The following is a 20,645-nucleotide window of genomic DNA, read 5'->3' as shown; positions in this document are numbered from 1 at the left end:
CGAAGGTTCAAATCCTGACAATGAAAAATTCAAGGTAAATTGTTGCCAGACAAACAACCGTTGTTTCCTCTGATTGTGGTTCGAAATTGCACTCCATAATGGAAGAATTTGGCTTTGAGGAAAATCAATGCTAAAGTGAACGTTTTATTGGCCTCCAAGCAAAATATTGGCAACGAAAGGATGAAAGAAATTATCAAAACAATCACCAGATACAACTATTAACTTATCAGTAGCGACTACAAGTTCCTTTTTTTCTTTGGTGGTTGTAATTTTTCCTTTTTCTATCATATCTCTTGTTGATTTGGATATTTTTTTGTTTGTGAAAATGATTACAAAAGTCTCAGAGTTTTCGAACGGTGTTTTAGCCGCATTTTCATAATACTCCACAATCTCGCCTGGTGAGAGCAAAGTTTTCTCCGAGTCTTCTTGTTGAAATTTGTTTTGCACAACAAAGACAATTCTTTTGCCTGTGTTAACATTGATTAAAGGACAAAATACTCCATCAATATCTTTATGATTCTTTTTCGTCTTTGCCAAATGATTCAGTGTGAGAAGTTCGTTATTTGCATTTCCGTTGCTGTCTGATATTTTTGAATCCAAGCAACAATACCTAAACCACTCATCATTAGTAGTTTCCAAAAGAATTCTTCCCATTTTTGCAAAGTGTGCGCCCTTAAACAACCTTGAAAAAGGTACAGTCGTTGATTTGTTGACAGTGTACAAAACATTAAATCTAGCCGTCATTGTTTTGATACACACTTCCTCAAATATTTCCCATCTGGGTTTTTTTGATGTTGCTGTAATGAAATCCGTCACGACCTGCTTTGGAATGCAATCCTTCTTTGTTGCCAAGATATCAATTACTACGAGAGGAAGCCCAACAAAGTCATTAGTGTCATATACCTTTCCTTCACGGATGTACTTGGTAATTCTGTCATCTTGTTCCGTTTCACTCAATCCAGATAATGTTCTCAGAGCCAATTCGACAAAGTAATCCGTTGGTTTTTGTAAATCACTTCCATATTGCCTTTGAACGGTGTTTGTTACGTTGTAATATATGCTGGATATTACAGTATCTTCATTGAAAATGTCTACCATATTTTGTAACTCTTGCTTCTTTACATCATAGCCTTCTAGAGCCCACTGTAAATGCCGAGGTACGACTCCAATGGCATTCCAAAACTCCCTATTTCTCTCGTACAGTGCTGACAGGCCCAAATCTTGCATAATCTCTTGGATATCTATCGATCTCAATGATGGAAGTGGCAATGTTGCGGGTGTATATTGTGTTGGTTCCATTTTCGCGTCATTTTCGTTCAAGGTTCCTGCAAAAGCAGGAAAGAGTAAAATTTGGTGTTGGAATTGCACATGTCTCATATACCATCCTAATTTGTGTTGGATTGTGGTGTGTAGTCCTGAAATATGTCTCGTAGCCAATTGATATTCATCAAAGGCCAATACTAATGGAATAATTTCAGTTGATTTGTATTGTTCATGGAGTTTCATTGATATTATTTTCAAAACTCCATAGAGTAGAGAATCATTAGCACTGGATGGCATTTTCTGAATGATATCCTCAATGTTCCCTTCAAATGCAGCATAGACAATTCTGGAAACAATCATTGGAATTGATGCTTTATCTCTTTCAGAATCATCCAATGAGAACCCTTTTGCAAATTCGGTAGTAAAAGGGAGTTTTACTGAGGTTTGTTGTAATCAATAAAAGTGGTTGGTTGACTAATTTTTTGAATTTTCACTTTCAAAAAAAAATTTACATTACTTGTGATATGGAACAATTATTATCAATTACTTCGAGAAAGGTGATAGAATCACTTTCTCTCAAAGAATTGAAAAGTACCCACCCTCCTCCCAATCCACCTCTGAAATAAACAAACATAGTTGTGGCTTTCCACAACTCCCTCACCTTTGGGTGGGATGCCTCATGTCTCAACTTGGGATGCCTTATTGCATTGCAATAGGATGCCTCACTTTAGTGGGATGCTCTTTGAACTGAATTCAGTCCAAAGGATGCCTTGGCCATTTGAGCTGGGATGCCTCAATACATTGGGATGCCTTATGATTTTAATCATGGGATGCCTTATTGCATCGCAATAGGATGCCTCACTTTAGTGGGATGCTCTTTGAACTGATTTCAGTCCAAAGGATGCCTCATGGTTTACCATGGGATGTTTAATCAGCGCACGCTTAATAATGTCATCCTGTATGAGACTGATGCATATGTTTGTTGCATCTATTTGTGTTGTACTCTTGCTGAATTACAGGATAGAAAAGGTAATGTAAATCTTATTTATTCAACTATTAGACATGCGCACGCACACGCGGCGAAGAATAAATAATCCGTTTTACCAACCATCTTTCTGTTGATTTACAACAAAGTTAAAATAAATAATCTGTGTGTTTTGGAAAATAGCATCCAGTTCTGTTGCTTTGCGCATAATGTTGGGTATTTCCGTTAAAATTCGTGATTTTCCACTTCCGCTTCCTCCTTTTGCAATGAAAAAGTTTAAACCTTGCTTATTCCCTCCTTTTTTGAAATTCAAATGTTCCTTTGCTACACTCACTACTAATTTGATTGTCTCTTCACGGTGTTTCATTTTAAAACTCATTTTATCCGTGGCTATCGGGGAAGGTTTTGTTAAATCTTTTAGAGTGTAGTTGTTCAATAAATCATCGAGAAATGCCTTCTCACTTTTGTGTAAGTTTTTGCTTTGAAGATATTTTTTGTCTAATTCATCTTCAGCGGCCATTTCTTCAATATTGTCTGGAGAGAATGAAGACGGTGTAGGAAAAGTGAATTTCTTAACTTGAATCTTGTCCTGTAGTAGAAATTGATTGACCCACTTGACAACTTTCGTGCACAAAGTGGTGTCAAGATTTTTCATGTTTTGGATAGCCACGAGTTCATCCTTGAATGAGGCTAAATCACTTGCAATGGTGTAGAGAGTTTTGCTATCTAATGAAGAAACTTGATCAAGACTCAAATCAGCGCCTCCTTTTGCAATTGGTTCGCCCAATTTTTGTATGATTTGTTTACTCACTGGCTCCAATTTCCATAGTGAATATTGTCTGGTCATTAATTGATCGAGCACCCAAAATACAACAGTTTGACAAGTGTCGGAGAGTTGAGGAAGAAAGAGCAAAGAAAAAGAAGAAGATTGCTTCTCATTGGCAGAGATTGGAAGTATTGAAAGACGTATCTACTGTTGATAAATTTGGAGACTTATTAAGGACTGCTTATTTGGAGCGTGGAATTAGTATTGAATTTCTCTCTCTCGATCAAGGAAAAACATACGCAACCCAAGAACATTACATGTTGTTATTTTTAAAACAATTCAATATGGAATGGAGCAAGATTGGTACTTTCTTTTTTGATAGATCCATCAACTCATTGAAGAAAAAGTACAAGAAATTGAAAAGAAAGATTAATCGTGCCAGATTGGAAGGAGCGTATGACGTTTCAGATGCAACAAATTTATTATTCAATGGAGTGTCGATGATTTAACCTTTTCAGAAATCACTGATATTAACACCTTTACCTCTACTATATCGATAACTTTTCCAGAAACATGGACCAATTCTGACCATTACCAGAAAATGATTATGAAACTTGGTCAATTAAGTCCATCCAAACCCTTACCGTTAAGACAAGCACAACCATCATCGAACAAGTCCAATGTATCAACGACTCCAGGAGAACCTTATTCACAGTCGGAAGAGGATTTAATTGTGACATCCTTGCGGAAGGGAATGAATTTGGAACAAATTTACCGAGATTACTTTACACACCGAACATTTCAGTCGCTGAAAAATAAGGTTCGACGGTTAAGAAAAAGGCAACTCTATCACAAACAACAACCATCGAAGAAGAGATTGAATAAGAGAAGGATGGTTCCCAATTCCACTGTTTCGACTGATTCAAAGGAGTTAAGAAAACCGTTTTGGCATGATGATACGGTTGATCGTTTGAACAAGATTTGTCCCGTGTCATGTTTTGCCAAGAATGGTACGAAAATACTGACCCAAAGTTGGTTTACCCTCTCCGTTCGCCAACGATGTCCATCCACAAAACCACCTCCGAGCAAGAAGGAATTGGTAGAAAAAGTGTGGAGTAAATCAGAAACTTGGAAAAAGACGCCATGTAAGTGTGGGAATTCCAAGTTTAAAAGGACAGTCTGCTCGTTCAACGGACGCAAGTTTGGGTCAGAAAAGAAGAAGCTTGTTCAGGAATTCAAGCAAGTATCTGCGTTGGAGGAGTCTTTAACAATGGTTCAAGAGAACGGAGTGAGTTCATCCACGACTGCTGAGAATGAAGTGAGTTCATCTGCGACTGCTGTGAACGAAGTGAATTCATCCACTACTGCAGAGAATGAAGTGAATTCATCTACGATTGCTGAGAATGGAGTCAATTCATCCACTACTGCTGAGAATGGAGTGAGTTCATCTATGACTGCTGAGAATGGAGTCAATTCATCCACTACTGCGGAATCAAAGGAAAAAGCTGATGACACTATTGAGAAATTGCTAAAACAAATTTACACCTCCTTCTCAATCTCAAACGAAGACAATTATTTTGTGAGAACAAAGAAAGTGAGATTGAAACTCACCTCAGAACAAAAGAAGGTCTTTGAAAGATTTTTCTTCAATTCTAACCATGCTTATAACGAAGCATGTCTCCTTCATTTCATGTTAGAGCAAAACAAGGGAAAAACACTCCTTACCACCACAGAAGACGATTACTTTAAAATTTTGAAGAATCCCCAAACCAACCTGAGATTCAAACAAACTAGGTGGCTATGGGATCAAGAGTTGAAACATTGTCCAGCAGATATTAAATTGAACGCTGTGAAGGATTTTGTCAAGGCTGAGAAAATTACTAGATATAACAATAAGCAAGCAGCAGAAAAGGAATCCAAAGAGGCTGCTCGAAAGGCCAAAAACCAATTTTTTAAAGATGTTCAAAAAGGAAAGAAGGAGATGATTACTGATGAGGAAATGAACGAAAGATTTAATCCCAAACATTTTACTCGACAACCTCGTGAATTCGAAATGAAAGGACGAAGCAATCAACATCCATATCAATCGTTCAAGGTGACAAACATTTCATTATCACAGGAAGGAGTGTTGTTAAAACCTACCTTTTTTAAAGGGAATGAAAATGCATGTCCTTCCAAGAAATCTACGGATCATCTTTTGAAATTTTATTATCCTGCAAGAGCACGAAAGTGGTTAAAGGAAGAGATTGGTATGTATATATATGTATTTCGATTTTACTTACATGTGATTTGAATCTCTTACATGAATGTGATTGATTCATGTGATTGGAACTTTTCTGAATTCTAATTTTTCCATGATCCGTCTGCCCATTGCCTACCCAAACCTCAAGACAACAAAAAATTTTCACACGAGACAACCTTTATACGAGAAAGAGGAAGATATTTTGTTTGCCTTCCAGTCCGTTATCACAAAGCTTTAACTCGACAAGAATACCAACGGTTTGATAAAAGCTTTTACGAGTCCAATTCGAACAGTGGAATTGAATATGACACGAAATTTCTCAAGGACTGCCCACAACCTTCTCAAAATGAACTCAGAAAGGAATACATTGCATTGGATCCAGGTGTTCGATGCTTCATGTATGGTTATGATAGTAATGGAGACGCGTTGGAGTTTGCCGCTCAAGGAGAAAACACCATACTCTTTTCCCTTTCTCTAAAGCAAGATCAGCTCAGGTCTGAAATTGCCAAGAACAAATTTCTAAAATACAATTCTCGGCAGGAACGAAAATTTTATAAGGGTTTAAGAAAAGCCTTAAAAAAGAAGATTAGAAGGTTGGAAAGCAAAATTAGAAATAAGGTGAATGATATGCATAACAAAATTATTGACTATTTAACTTTCCACTATTCTGAAATTATAATACCTGAATTTAATGTCAAGGCCATGATTGCTAGAAAACAAAAACAAAGGAAGCGTCAAGGAAAAGAAGATACCACGTGTCAAGGACAAGAAGGTTATACTAATGGCCAAACGGAGAATATGGATGTGCGAACAGAACCTCTTGTTGCATCGTCTTCACCATTCGAAGGATGGGAATCAAGGGACACCACTACGAGTGAAACCACCACCAACACCTCCGAATGGGTTGGAAGAAAAATTACTAGAAAAACTGTTCGCCAAATGTTGCGATTTAGACACTATGATTTTCGAATGAAACTCTTGCAAAAGGCAGAAATGCGTGGATGCAAGGTACATGTTGTCACAGAACAATATACATCGAAAACGTGTGGAAATTGTTCAGTGATCAAGGAAGACCTTTATGGAAGCAAATGGTTTCATTGCAATCATTGTCACTTCCACATCCCTCGTGACGGTAATGGAGCAAGAAATATTTTGATCAAGAATTACCATCATTTATTACATTGGTAAGTTGAAGAGACAACTAAAATGATTCATCATTCGGGCCATAGATCTATATAATAATAACTATGTGATTATCATTCTGTCAAGATGATAATTCCGTCTCTCGTGTGAGAGATGAGTATGTGATCGGAGCACTTTAAAACACCAAAAAATCATTGTTATCATTGATGGAGTATGGTGTGCTCTCCGAGTAAGTGTTGTTGTTGTTCATTATTTTTAACGCGTGTGACTTTTTAATTTTGTAAAGACATAATAAGATTAGGTTCGACATGCGTATTGAGATTTTCATCAGATAAAAACTTTGAAAATTATTTTCTAATTGAGTAGAATAGATGAAGACATAGTTGAAAGGCTCTCATATTGAAACAACTCATCCGTTCAACATTCTCAATTTTAAAAATTATTTCATTCATTCTCTAGTGGAATAGATGAGAAGGAGACTTGTTGTTGGTTGTTTGTGTGTTGTTTGAGGTCGTGTGACAGATTCCTTCCGCTGATTCTACTATTTAAAAAATCTTTGTTTGGAAATTTTGTCGTGGCACAAGTGTGGTGGAGGCCAGTTGTATCTAGCAAATAAATAAACAGTTTACCTGATAAAGAACACACAAATAGATAGATCATTGCCTTGTCCATTTCATAGCTACCTAAAAAGAACATGGGAATGCTTGGTATCAATGCCTTAGCAACAACCGTGACAACTGACAGTTAGTTATTTTATGCCTCAATCCGACTCATGATCTCTTTCTGTAACATCAAACCAACTCTCACCAGCATTATAGGAAGGAAAGTCAGGAGAAAGATCTATACTCACTTGATCTTGTTGTGACAATGTAGAAGTTCCATTTTTCTTTGGTTTTCGACTTCGTGTCTTCTTTTTTGTTGTCGTTTGAGTTTGTGAATTTGAATTGGTTATTCCACTTCCATTCGATGCTGTAGGAATCGATTGGTTGACACTTCCAGATGAAATTGACATTGTTTGATTATTAGTATTTGTGTTATCTGATTCAAAATGTCCGTTACTAGTCATGCTGCTCATTGATGTTGCGTGATTGTCACGATGACTCAAAGTAGTGGATCTTTCATGATACGATGACGACACATTTCTAGCTGGAATTTGGTTGGATTCACTATTTTGTTGAGTTGAAATTGGTGGTGGAAGGAGTGTATTTCGTTTAAATGTCGATGTTGAATTTGATAAATTTCTTGGTCGAGAAGGAATATTATTGCCAACAACCACCACTGGTGAAATGGTTGTGGGTGGAGGTGGAGGTGGAATCATACCATATTCCAAATTATAAGGCATTGAAAAATTGGTTTGTCTTGGAGAAACGGGTACGGTTGGAATTTGATGAAGATTGCCATTATTGTTGTTGACATTGTTCGGATAGGAAATATTCGAATTGGATTGATTCGAAGAGGATGAAGAGTTTGGATTAGCCATGTTGTTGTTACCACCACTACTCGTGTTCGTGGTATTCGTACTTGACGGAATTCGTTGTTGCATTTGATTGTGCATGGAAATTGCGACTGCAGCCGGATGTCGAAATCCATAATAGGGATTCGAAAGCATTAGGGTAAGATTGGACAGATTGGCAGAGAGTGATTTTAGACTATCCTTAATACCGTCACAGGTGTTGGTAAGATTTCCCACCGATTGGATAATGTTATTGGCTGTCTCTGTGAAATAGGCTGTGGAGGAAGACGAAGTGTCGACGGGCAGTATGGTACCCGAAGAGGATGAAACAGATCGTTGATGTAAATAGGGAGGAGAAGTCGTACTGGTGGTCGAATGATGACTGTCAACATGTGACTCAACATTCGATGGTTGTGCATGTGAAGGAATTTGTTGTGAGGAAGTATTTTCATGAGGAGGAGTGTACATGTACGAAGTGGGAATCAATTTCGCAGCTGCAAGAATTTTCTTTCGAGGTCCAAATTTTGAAATTCCCAATTTGAACAAGTCGGCATCTGTAAGAAGTGGTATACATTCCAAGTCAATCTCTTCCTGTAGAAAAATGCTTGCATAGCGACCAAGTCCAAGATTGACCAGCCAATTCGTCACCTCTTTGACTTCCTTACTACCAAATATTTGATCTCCATTGCCAGTACTGAGAGTTTTCCGTTTGGAGCTGCTTCTCTTTCGTCGTGTAGTTTTTGTTTTGGTCAGTGTCACGTCTGTGCCTTCAGTCGATGGTAAATGTGAATTGGTAGTGGTATCATTGGCGGTGCTGCCAATCGTGTCGCTGCGTTGCTTCTCTTCTGGTCCTCCTTCTATTTTCACATCGCTTCTAAGTTCGAGATAGCTTTGTGAAATTTTGTCCAAATATTGCGAAAAACATTGACCTTTCGAGTACTCGACTGTGTCACTGGTCAATAGCTCGTCATCGGATTCGTAGCCATAGGTTTCATAAATTCCCAGCTTTTCAAATGCAGCCTTAATGTCAAACAAGTAGAGTTCTTTAAATCGATGATTACCTCCACCACCTCCAAAAACATACAAATAATTGTTATCGATGAGACATGTCGTATGGGCACATCTTGCTTTTGGACTCTTAAATTCAATTCTTCGTGCTTTGTGTGACTGTAAATCAAGTACGTATAAATCTTCAAAATATTTAGTGTCATCTCCTCCCCACAATATGATTAGATATCGTCCTAAAATGATGTTAGCTGTGTGAGCAGCTCGAGGTGCCAGAAATGGTCCAGGGTCTGGCAATTCAATTCTCGTCCAAACAAAGCTCGTCAAGTCAAGCATGTACAAATCATTGAGCATGCTCGTTTTAAATACGCCACCAAAGACGTACATCTTTCCAGAGTGTACACAAGCAGAGTGACCCCATCGAGCAGAGGGCTTGTTTTCAGATTCAGGTGGTTGGCTCCACTCCATCTCGTTCACATCTAACACCCAAATATCATCAAAAATTCTATTTTTTCCTCCTCCACCATACAAGATTACTCGTGAGCTATCCTCTGTCACAACTGCTGTGTGCCTGCTTCGTGGAGCAGGGTAAATTTCCTTCATGGTAAAATTTAAGGAATCAAGTTGTTCATGATGAGAGGGATTTCCAAAGCCAATCAAGTCTTCCTTAGTTCCTGATTGATTTGCACGAATGAATTGCTCCACTACTTTTGATGAGACGAGTGGATTTTTGTTTTCATCTCCATCACCATTTTCTATAGCTCCACTTGAATTATTCTTATTATTAGCAATTTCTTCTTGCAGTTTGTGAAATTCTTCCTCTGTTAAAATAATGTCATCATCTGAAATGTAGACTCGAACACGACTCGATACTTTTGGTCGAGTCCAACGAAACATGTTGCAACACTGTATCGATGTCTCGGTCGTTGAAAGTAACTGCAACTCCTTTTTAAACTCATCATCATTCTCTGTTACAATTTCCATCACAACTAAATCAGACAAGTAATGCATTCCATTACCTCCTCCAATAAACAAAAGTCTACCCTTGTTTTCCGACAAGACAGTAATAGAATGTCCAGATCTTGGACTCGGTGTGCTTCCAAAAGTTTTTACAGGCTGTTTCCATGTATTTGTGACTGCATCAAATAAATGTACATCGTTAAGCATGTTGGCACCATCAAATCCTCCATGAATCATCAAAGTAGGATGATTCGAGTTGATATTGGGATGTTTCAACATGACACTACAATGCCCCCATCTTGCAGAGGGTGATGTTCCTGATGATGGACTTGGTATGGACCACAAACGTCGTCGTCGGACATTGTTACTGCAGGTCGTGGCTGATGAGGCTTGATCGGATTGATCTGCTAAAATATATTCTTCTTCCTCTTCTTCTGTATATTCTGAATTTATCATCAGTTGTTGTTGAGGATTTGGGTGGTTGATTTATATATTTACAAAAGTGTCGTTTGTTTCGGAAATAGATTTTGGTAATAATAATCAGTTAAGAATGATGGTGGGAATATATGTGATGGTAATATTGATTATTGAAAGTTTGATGTGTTTGATGATAAGAGTATTATTCAATTCTCTCTTTGAAAATTTGATGATGATGATGTTTACAAATCAAAATCTCCACTACTAGTCGTAACCCGATGATGATCAACTATTCTCGAAAAAAAGAGTACCCAATGAGTATGGATACTCTTTTTGTTGCTGAGTTGTTGTTGTTAATGATGATGTACACCTCTCCAGAGGATTCACAGTGTTCGTTCACACTTATGGAGAGAGAAAGGATTCGGGTTGTTTTTTTGGGGTTTCTTGCAATCAAGCAGACTCCAAGATTACAAAAAATTGATGATGGATGAACAACTTCCAAAAGACAAGACCTAACGTAACGACTGAACGTTGTAATATTCAAGGATTTTCTTTGAATGATGAAGAACAAGTTGAATGAAATTTCAAATGAGACAATTTCAGTAACGTTGAAATGTTGAAGAGTTTCAAATAACAACGGTCTTTTTTAATCTAGGAATCGTGATTCAACGGTTCTTAAACCATGGCTAATTGTGTACAATTTTGTCTATCTCACAACCTCATTCAAAACCAATTCTTACAGTGATGAAATTTCAGCATGACAATACTCAGACTGTTTTGGAACAAAATTGATACATTAATAAAGTCAGATGACAAAATATGTAGAAAATCCCTCAAACACCAATCCTTTTCCAAAGGATGGATGTTTGGCGAGTTTCAAACCCATTAGTTTCCTTTAATTATTTCCAAACTCTTGTTGTTGTGCAATGTAGAAACATTGAAAATCAAAATGATCATTTATTAATATGATTCATCTTCATTGTCACTCTCGTCCTCTTCTTCCTCATCCTCTTCCTGTTCTTGTTCTTCAGAAATTCGATTTTTTTCTACTCTTTCCAACACTTGTTTCACCCGATCACTATTAAATCCATACGGAACTCCACATTCAAGACACATATACATCATGACACCATCCGAATCACAAATGGAAGGTAATTCTGGTAAATAACCTTCAATTTTTCTTCCACTGGGAAAGATCAATTCGCCACCATCATGACTTCGAGCACCAATGTAAAAGAATTCGGAATGGCCACACTTTTCACACACTCGGTCTTGTTGAAATTCCTTCTTTCGTTTTAAATCACGTTTTTCAGCCAATTGTTGTTTTCGTTTTTTGAGATTTTCGACTTCTTCTTTTGGTAAAATGTTTGTGATTTCTTTTTGAATGGTTTCTTGAATGAGAGAGATGGAAAGAGGAGTTGTTGAATTGGATGATGTTGTCAATGGATACAAAGAGACATCATGGAGGAAATCCTTTTTAGGAAGACCCAATCGTTCACAAGTTTCCACATATTTGGTGTGAATGGTTTTCAAGTCCGAATTGTAATAGGATTGAACGAGATGATCCAAACGTTGTTGTTGTTGTTGCGAAGACATTTTTTTTTGATTTTGTGAAAGAATGAATTGGAATTATCTCGAAAAATGAAGGTTACATGATGTGACTTTCCATTAACACTGTGTTTTCATTGGAAAAATGCAAAGAGGCATGATAACACTCTTTGGACATATTCCTTTCAACTAAAACCTGTTTTCAATGGCCCAGACAACGGTCTGTTGAAACTTGACAATGATTCATATACAACAAGAACATGCGTCCAAACTAACTGTTTATTCTTTTAATGGGTATGTTCAAGATGTGTTTAACAACAATGTGAGCAAACATTGGTATTATCTCAGATTAAATCCTTAATATTTCGATGAGCAAGGTTAATAAATTTTCAATCAATTTCAATTTTTTTTTAAATTCAAAAACACAAAAAAAAATGCGACCAAAGAGTTACAACCCTCTCGATCCGATTCTTCAAATTCAACCCGAAGCCGGACAAGAAAGCCTTCAAATGAAGGAGATTTTGGTTCGGGGTGTGGAACGTACTAATGAATCCAAATTGAAGAATGCGTTTGAAGCAACAACCAGAGCTAAAAATTTAAATGAATTGAATGAAGCCATCAGTGTTGGCTTGGAAAGATGTAGTAAATTGGATGTATTGAATAATTTGAATGTTATTCTTGATACGGATGAGAACAAAAATGTTGTACTCGTTTTGGACTGTAAGGAGAAGCAATCAACACGTTTTTCCGTCGGTTCTACGGTCAATGACAAGGGTCAAGTGAAGGGAGAGGTTTCAGTCGGATATAGAAACTTGTTGGGAGTAGCTGATAGGTGGGATGTTGATGCTAATTTTGATAAGAGTGGCTTGACTTTTGTGAGCCGTGCTTTCTTTCCACAAAGTTTCAATAATGATGGTGCTCTTTATTTGAGCGGATACTTGCTCGGAAGTAGAAGAATTACAAATCTCTTGCAGGAGAAATCGAATGGTGTTTCGGTCCGAGCTGAAATCAATGATAGACATACCATTTCCTATGATTTTGAGTTGAGAAGAAATGAAGATGTGAGTGCCATCTTCAGAAAGGCATCATCATCGGGCTCCTTCAATCGATTCTTTTCTTCATTTTTCAATAGTAAGACCCAAGAGTCGGAACCTGTCCTCGACCAAGAAGATTCCCATGTGAAGAGTCAAGTTTGGACCGAAGTGAGAGAACACAGTGTCAAATCATCACTCAGCCACATTTATCGTTACGATACAAGAGATTCTGCTGCCACGCCATCACAAGGAGCCTTCTTTAAATTAGTTCATCGATTGGCAGGATTGGGAGGTGACGTGAAACATTACTCGGTCGACATGAACGGTGAAGTGTTTGTTCCTCTCATTTCTGATACCCTTACTGCTGCTTTAAAACTCAATGTTGGTACCATTATTCCTCTCGATCGACAGAATGATACATTCATCTCGCTCAATGATCGATTTGTGGAGAATGTTCGTGGATTCCCTGCCGTAGGTTTGGTTCATCCACGATCTGAGGAAGTATATGGAGGAAATGTTAAGGCTCTCGCAACTGGAAGATTAATTTTCCCATTCCCAATTTCATTCCTTCATCAATTACTTGGCTTGCATTGTCAAGCATTCTTTGATGCTGGTCATGTGGCGAATATGAACGATTACAGCGAAAAGGGCATGCAAGAATTTAAGGAAAAATTCTCAAAGGGTCTCCACACGAGTGTTGGTTTTGGACTTGCCATGATGCTGAGCTTTGGTAGAATTGAATTCAATTTTGCCAAGCCATCGACAATCTTCAATGACCAAAACAATTTACCTCCCACTCTTCAAAACTTTAAACAATTTTCAGTCAACTTTGTTTACAACGAATAAGAGTTGATCATTGGATTAAATGGGATTGTTGAAATATTTCAAAGGATGATCATTTCTTGTGTCTTTTTCTGTTTGTTTTACATCCACAAAGATTCCCTCAACTTAATGATCGATCCACACAAATGAGGTCTTTTCTATTTTCCGTTGTTTTACATCCACAATTCCATCAACTTACCTTATCTAAACATTGTATCTGGACTGAACTATTTACAATAATGAAAACCACGTGGAACCATTGTTTTCACACTGCCTCGTTTGATGTGTCCATAGCCACATAACACATGACGAGTTCACAACCAACCAAGTTCGTTCTTCGAAAAAAATGTCCAGTAAGCAATCTTCCTCCGACAATGCCTCCCCATCACCTCAAGATCTTCTCAAACTCTCCAAAATTCCAGGCAATGAATCATGTGCCGATTGCCAAGTTCCAAAACCTCAATGGGTGGATGTAGCACAAGGAGTGTTTATTTGTATTCAATGTGCTGGAATACGTCGTTCCAACATATCGGTTACGATTTGTCGAGTCAAATCATTGAATTTGGATCGTTGGAATCAAGCCGAATATCAACATGTATCATCTCTTGGAAATTTAATAGTGAACAGACGGTTAGAAGCAAAGCTAGACTCGGAAACGAAATCACAATTTGTTCATAGTGGAAACTCAAAATTAATGGAAACGTTTATTGTGAGTAAATATGTGCATCGGGTGTGGGCACAAGATGATCGTAACACCAAATCGGAACATGATGAAGATCCAATAATGAGTGATGATCGTGATCATATAATTACTACACGTGATCAAATGATTACACCTTCTGGTCATCATCATCAACCAATGATCAATTTTCTTCATTATTGAATAGAAAATTAATTTTCAATTTTAGAGAAATGGACTCGACTCAGGGAAAGGTCCAACAACAACCATCGAATGAATCTAGTCCAAGATGCTACACCGAAAAACGAACACGTAAAACATTATCACTTCCGTCAGATCCATACAAGAACTGGACCTTTTCCATGAATGAGAAATTTGTTTGTTTATTGAAAAAGCAGAACCAGGATGGTATGGACGCATCACAGGATTACATTCAATATAACATACGAACAGGAGATGTATTGAAAAAACAAGTTTCATCAAGTGTAAGATTAATCTCGTGCAACAAGGATGGGAAATATGAATTTCACTTATCGTCGCAACACTTACAAGTATTTAATTCTCGTAATTCAACGATGGAAAAGGAAATATTTATTTCGAGTAATTCCATAGAATTTGCAAAATGGATCAATGCTCACACAATTGCTTTTGTAACATGCAGTACTAGTTATCATTCGATCGGTGAGAGATGCGTTTATCATTGCAAAAAAGTAGTATCAACAGACAAAAAGACGCAATGGAACATGGAAAAGATCTTTGAATTTTCAAACCAGCCAATAGAAAAAAAAGTCATCGATATGGGAATGAACATTTCGGAAGATCAACACTATGTCAAGTTATTGAATACGGATTTCAAAGCGTGCACATGCGTATTATATTCAAGAACTTCTAAAAATGTGACATTTAAAGAATTGGGTGACGGTTGTTTTGGAGCAAAGATTTGGTATTCTTCTCAAGATGACAAGAATAGTGAGATCCGCCAACAAACTTCAATGTTTATTGCCGAGTGTGGCTCGAAATGGACATGCTATCAAGCAGGAGGATCAAAAGAGTTTACATCGAGTCGAGCACAAGTATATCCTGTCACTCTCATTGTGAATGAAGAATTAGGAATATTTTCCAGTTTGGATAGCTCTGGAACTTGGAGCTGCTTTGACCTATATGAGTGCCAGAGATTTCACAAAGACAGAATTCCACATATATTTAAACATGTGGTTTCAATAGAGAATGGTTTTCTTTGTTTGGACTCGTCTTTGAAATTATTTAAGTTTACATTTAATGTTGAGTATTTGAGGCTAAATTATGCAAATGATGACAGGCAAAAATTTAATCCATGGAAGAGAATACTTTATGAATACAAACCACAGAAAGAAATGGAAACTTGTATTGAACCCATTTGTCGATTGAAAATATTTCCGAGAGATGAACATCAAAATGGGAGAATTACATGCGTCAATGCTGTAATTGCAAAGTATTATCCACAACTGTGGAATAACGTCATCAAAACAGATCTTGATTCTCAATTCCTATCACAGCAAGAATTATTGGTACTGAATGAGTGTCTCGCTTGCCTAATGTATGGAAAATCAAAATTTGAAAGCAGAGATTTATTTTCACTGGCATGTATTTTACATTATTGCCACTCAGAATTTCCAGAATTGACTACACTCGTTGAAGCATCCTTTGCAGAAAGCATTTCGATGGACAATGTATTTTCATTGATAGCGAGCATTAGACACTTTTTAATAGTTCATCCAGATAGCATTCTATTGAGGAAATATCTACAAAAATGTCACGATTTTTTACAAGAATGCGAAAATGATGAAAATAGAGATCAATTTGGTCCGTACTTACATGCACTTGATGAATATTTTAATAGTAGCAACACATCATTTAATTTGTTGGATCAACAGCAACAAGGTTGTTGTTGTATTATCCAGCATCCACCTAAACTCTCTGGCCTCACTCCCCTTTTCAATGATCCTGAATTGAGTGATGTTAAGGTCAATGTATTTGGTCAAGTCTTTCATCTTCACAGATCTATTCTTTCCAATGCAAGCACATTTTTCGAGGTTTTACTTAACGAAGAGTCTCCATTTAGTGACGTCTCCAATGACGACGTTTTAATTTTGCAAGATCCTTGGAGTGAAAATCAATTGAACTCTATAGAACAACAAGGAATATCTAATGAGGATCAACAACAGATTGCCCTTCAAGTCAAATCAACTGCCTTAATTGTTTTACTCAAATATTGCTATGGAATGACAGATCAATTATTATTATCAGACAAAGAAAATTCCAAAACACAAAAACATGTGTCATCAACCAATGTTCATGACATATTTGACAACAATGACGACTTTTTTTGGAATGACGAACGAGTTACAACTGAACCTCTAGAAAACAACACCAACAACCAATCACAACAACATGCGGAAACCACTCATTTAGAACCTTCTCATTTACTCACTCTCTATACCTATGCCAATTTCTATCAAATTCCTTCACTCAAGCAGCACGTCACGCAATTATTCAAGCAACAATTAAGCGTCAACAATTTTATACAAGCCTGTTACTGGTTCACAATCTATCAATTGCAGCAATATGAACATTTACTTGAAGATATTCTTGAATTTGGGACGAGGCATGCACGAGAAATTTTTGAAAAGTATTCAGATGAAGAATTGGAACCTTATGGATTCATCTTGACACGACTGGCAAGAAGATTGGCCACACGTATTCCTTTACAATCTAAAGAAGACGAATTGTGGCAATGAATGGTCCATTATTTCATATTGTCATATTTTAAAATATATTTAATATTTAAAATATGTAAAAAAATATTATTGCGAAAGCTTACAAAAAAAATGCACAAATTCATCATTCGTAAAAATTTCAATTCCACTCTCACCAACCACACCACAAATACTGGAGGTGGTATTTTCTTACATCATCTTTCCGATCTACATATATGGCAACCAGAAAAATTTCATCAACCGATTACTGTGTATTCTCTCTTTCGGAACAGCTCTTTCCAAGATTGGAAACAAATTCAAGGCTATCTAAATATAAAACATAATCGAGGACCAAATTTGTATCAATATTCATGTTTGAAAAAAGCTTTACAAGAAATTGGTGTACGATGTAAGAATGATGAATATTCTCATTTAGTGATTACAGGAGATGTAACGAATATTTCTCATCCGGAAGAGTTTGAACTGGCAAGAAACATGTTGAATGAATATTTTGTGGAAACTATTAGAAATGGAGAAGAATTTAATGAGAATTTGTTGTATGAATATTGTAGTATCATTCCAGGTGAGTATTTTTTAATTGACTTCTAAAATTGGAAAAATGTGAATTTAAATATTTAATAATTTTAATATTTATTTTTTTTGTTAAATAATTATAATGATAATAATATGATCATTCACTACGCATAGGAAATCATGATGCCTATACTCCATCAAGTGTCACAAATAACTATTTTGGTCACTATTTTGGAAATACTTTAGGTCTCTACAATGCCATGTTGACCTCTGACCCACAACAAGATCCTCTTTCAGCATTTTCCCAGAATGCACATCATTCAAATTTCTTTCTTGATCAACGAGGAAAAAATCAACATTTAAACTCTCTCAAAAATTCCATTTTCGAATCTTTATCCATGAATGACCTCTTTCCAAATGTGAAAATTTTATCCAATGCACAAGATGGAACTCATGTATTAATTCTCTCACTTTCTTCGAGTGTTCCACAAAAACCATTTGTTGCTGGAGGAGTGGTTGAACAAACACAATTGGAACAAGCCAGCAAGCTCATGAAGGAAATTGAAACGACCTTTCGACATGAATATTTGAAAGAAAATAATGATAAAGAAGTCTCTTCTAATGCATCTTCCCTTTTCAAAGTGGTCTTGATGCATCATCCTCCTGTAGAGAGGGCAAAAGATTCATTTCGAGAATATTTGAATGGCCTTGAAAAGAAATCGAAACAAAGAATTGTGGAATTTTGTGATTCCGAAAAGATTGACTTGTTGTTGCATGGTCACACACACGTACCTTATTTGGGAAGAATTGGGATCTCGAATCATGAGACACTCGTAATCGACAATGGAAGTACAACGTATGTGAATGAGGAAAAACCATACAAAATGGCTCGATACCATTCGTATCATATTAAGGGAAAGAATTTGGTTGGAATTGAACAACATGTTTGGAATACTGCAACACAAGTTTTTGAAAGAAAAGAATTGGTGTTGGATAAGGTATAATTTGTCAAGACAATTTCTGCAATAATAATAATTTAATTTATCGAAAACACTGTCCAAAATTAATTTTTAACGATCCACTTGTCGTTCAAAAAGTTGTCTAACATTCTCAAAGCTTGTTGTGGGCGATATTGCGGTACCATGTGACCAGCTAATACCATTATTATGCAAACAATGAACGTGAGAGAAACAACAATTTGTCAATGTAAAACAAAAAAAAAACATACCTCCACGAACGGTGACAAATGTCAAACCCCTTCCATTCGAGTATTTTCTAATAAATCCATCCACGACAATGTTGTTATTGTCATCGTAGTGAATCCACTTTGAGTATGGAAGAGAAACATTAAGTCCCAACTTGTCAAGTCCAGCCTTAGTTCCAGAAGTGTTCAAAACACAGTCAACATCACCAGAATATGCCAAAATTCTAATTTCTGGCAACAATTTCGAATAGAATGGCAACAATGTTGTATAAATCTGTGTGTAATTAATAAATGTAGAACACACTTGCCATCCTGAAGGAGAAGCAATTGGATGAGTCGCTCCAATAGCTGCTCTCACAGCAGGAGTATTGAAATAGGTCATGATAGAATGATCTGGCACACAAGGACTATCACTTTCAGCTCCAACAATGAATGATTTCTTTGTTTTTGGACGTTGTTTGTGCAATTCAAAGAGAGGATGATTCTTGGAGTTCTTCTTCATAGTTAATCCGTTGTCTCCTAACCAAGTACATCTGTGAAAAAAGTGATCCATTGTAAACAACGTTGGTTCATCAATAATGATACATTGATGGAGTGAAAAAAGTGTGACGATGATGGAATTGAAATTACAGTCACTACTCCTACTTACGAATCATAAATATAATAAGGATTGAGATGATCCAATGAAGAATAAACCAATTGCAAAAAGTTGGAACAATCTGGTACATTTTGATTGGCATAGAAATTGCCCTTACAAGCAATAAATCCCTTGTTGTAATCCTCAGATGTAATTAAACTGTGTTCCTTATAAAACAATGGTACTGAATTAGCATCACTCTCGGCATCTTTTAGCAACAGAAATTGATGCAAATCACCAAAAACATTCATGTTCAGATGAGTTCAACATTTAGAAAGTATTACATTCACCATTTCAGTTATACAAATATGGAAAATTACAAAAAAAACATACCTGTGACACCATTTCCAACCATGATACCTTTCAAATTAATTCTTGGCAATTCACCTTGTTGATTACCTTGAAGAACTCTCAAAGCTGAAGTTGGAACATAGACTCCTCCATAACTCTCACCAGCAATATAAAAATCATTCTTCAAATATTGAGGAAATCTTGAGAAGAAATCACGCATGGCTTCATTCATATCAGCAGCGGCGACATCATCGTTGACATTTTGATAATCGGCAGGTGTGTCACTGTAGCTATATCCAACTCCGATAGGTTGCTCAAGGAAGACCATGTTGACACGCTTATTCCAAGCGTATGGATTATCCACAACAGTTTTACCATCAGCCAAGACGACGAAAGGGCCGTGTTCCGAGACCATACCGTCGATAGAGGAACAACCTGTTGTGGAATGGGTGTTGTCAAGATGATGAAAAGTTTGTAGCAAACCATTGACATTTTGAACCAAATATAGAGTTCAATCCATTAGTTCAACCCAAATCCGTACACACAATGTTATTATTATAATCAAAACGCAATATAAATGTCATCACACGATTTTCCAAAATAGTCATATTAAAAAATCATCATCACGAATATTTTTCAATCGCATCATCATCAAATTCATTGCAAAACACTCACCTGGTCCACCATTGGTCCACCAAACCACTGGATCCGTTGCCGGATTATTCTGAGATTCCATAAACCAGTAAAACAAATAATGTCCCCGAGTCGCATTAGCCTTCAAATAACCGGTATAACTCTTGAATTTAATGGGCCCGTTGAAACCTGGTAAATAAGAGACTTGATGATCTAGAGCTGTTTGTCCCAAAGTGAACTCGATTAGTGCCAATAGTACTATTGATACGAGCAGAATTGAACGAAACATTTTTT

General features: G+C 36.7%; 10 protein-coding genes across 10 annotated transcripts; 5 read left to right on the top strand and 5 right to left on the bottom strand.

Annotated features, from left to right (window-relative positions):
• Window positions 1-144: 144 nt before the first annotated feature.
• C9374_010818 (uncharacterized protein) lies at window positions 145-1,623 on the bottom strand (the record flags this gene model as incomplete). Its single annotated transcript, XM_044686404.1, has 1 exon — window positions 145-1,623. The coding sequence occupies one exon, from the start codon at window positions 1,621-1,623 to the stop codon at window positions 145-147; it is 1,479 nt and encodes a 492-aa protein (XP_044543708.1).
• Window positions 1,624-2,363: 740 nt separating this feature from the next.
• C9374_010817 (uncharacterized protein) lies at window positions 2,364-3,095 on the bottom strand (the record flags this gene model as incomplete). The annotated part of the gene is made up of 1 exon (XM_044686403.1): window positions 2,364-3,095. The coding sequence occupies one exon, from the start codon at window positions 3,093-3,095 to the stop codon at window positions 2,364-2,366; it is 732 nt and encodes a 243-aa protein (XP_044543707.1).
• Window positions 3,096-3,615: 520 nt separating this feature from the next.
• Window positions 3,616-6,444, top strand: C9374_010816 (uncharacterized protein; the record flags this gene model as incomplete). The annotated part of the gene is made up of 2 exons (XM_044686402.1): window positions 3,616-5,263; window positions 5,405-6,444. The coding sequence occupies 2 exons, from the start codon at window positions 3,616-3,618 to the stop codon at window positions 6,442-6,444; spliced, it is 2,688 nt and encodes an 895-aa protein (XP_044543706.1).
• Window positions 6,445-7,159: 715 nt separating this feature from the next.
• C9374_010815 (uncharacterized protein) lies at window positions 7,160-10,273 on the bottom strand (the record flags this gene model as incomplete). The annotated part of the gene is made up of 1 exon (XM_044686401.1): window positions 7,160-10,273. The coding sequence occupies one exon, from the start codon at window positions 10,271-10,273 to the stop codon at window positions 7,160-7,162; it is 3,114 nt and encodes a 1,037-aa protein (XP_044543705.1).
• Window positions 10,274-11,194: 921 nt separating this feature from the next.
• On the bottom strand, window positions 11,195-11,830 carry C9374_010814 (uncharacterized protein; the record flags this gene model as incomplete). Its single annotated transcript, XM_044686400.1, has 1 exon — window positions 11,195-11,830. One exon carries the CDS (start codon window positions 11,828-11,830, stop codon window positions 11,195-11,197), a length of 636 nt encoding a protein of 211 aa, XP_044543704.1.
• A 386-nt stretch (window positions 11,831-12,216) lies between these two features.
• C9374_010813 (uncharacterized protein) lies at window positions 12,217-13,662 on the top strand (the record flags this gene model as incomplete). The annotated part of the gene is made up of 1 exon (XM_044686399.1): window positions 12,217-13,662. The coding sequence occupies one exon, from the start codon at window positions 12,217-12,219 to the stop codon at window positions 13,660-13,662; it is 1,446 nt and encodes a 481-aa protein (XP_044543703.1).
• Window positions 13,663-13,984: 322 nt separating this feature from the next.
• Window positions 13,985-14,521, top strand: C9374_010812 (uncharacterized protein; the record flags this gene model as incomplete). The annotated part of the gene is made up of 1 exon (XM_044686398.1): window positions 13,985-14,521. One exon carries the CDS (start codon window positions 13,985-13,987, stop codon window positions 14,519-14,521), a length of 537 nt encoding a protein of 178 aa, XP_044543702.1.
• A 29-nt stretch (window positions 14,522-14,550) lies between these two features.
• C9374_010811 (uncharacterized protein) lies at window positions 14,551-17,094 on the top strand (the record flags this gene model as incomplete). The annotated part of the gene is made up of 1 exon (XM_044686397.1): window positions 14,551-17,094. One exon carries the CDS (start codon window positions 14,551-14,553, stop codon window positions 17,092-17,094), a length of 2,544 nt encoding a protein of 847 aa, XP_044543701.1.
• Window positions 17,095-17,184: 90 nt separating this feature from the next.
• On the top strand, window positions 17,185-18,590 carry C9374_010810 (uncharacterized protein; the record flags this gene model as incomplete). Its single annotated transcript, XM_044686396.1, has 2 exons — window positions 17,185-17,635; window positions 17,761-18,590. The coding sequence occupies 2 exons, from the start codon at window positions 17,185-17,187 to the stop codon at window positions 18,588-18,590; spliced, it is 1,281 nt and encodes a 426-aa protein (XP_044543700.1).
• Window positions 18,591-18,649: 59 nt separating this feature from the next.
• On the bottom strand, window positions 18,650-20,640 carry C9374_010809 (uncharacterized protein; the record flags this gene model as incomplete). Its single annotated transcript, XM_044686394.1, has 5 exons — window positions 18,650-18,738; window positions 18,815-19,323; window positions 19,440-19,635; window positions 19,761-20,153; window positions 20,394-20,640. The coding sequence occupies 5 exons, from the start codon at window positions 20,638-20,640 to the stop codon at window positions 18,650-18,652; spliced, it is 1,434 nt and encodes a 477-aa protein (XP_044543699.1).
• Window positions 20,641-20,645: the final 5 nt, after the last annotated feature.

This window comes from Naegleria lovaniensis, assembly GCF_003324165.1.
Source record: "Naegleria lovaniensis strain ATCC 30569 chromosome Unknown tig045, whole genome shotgun sequence".
Taxonomy (NCBI): domain Eukaryota; phylum Heterolobosea; class Eutetramitea; order Acrasida; family Naegleriidae; genus Naegleria; species Naegleria lovaniensis.
The sequence above is the reverse complement of the archived record's forward strand: the minus strand, read 5'-3'. Positions and strand labels throughout refer to the sequence as shown.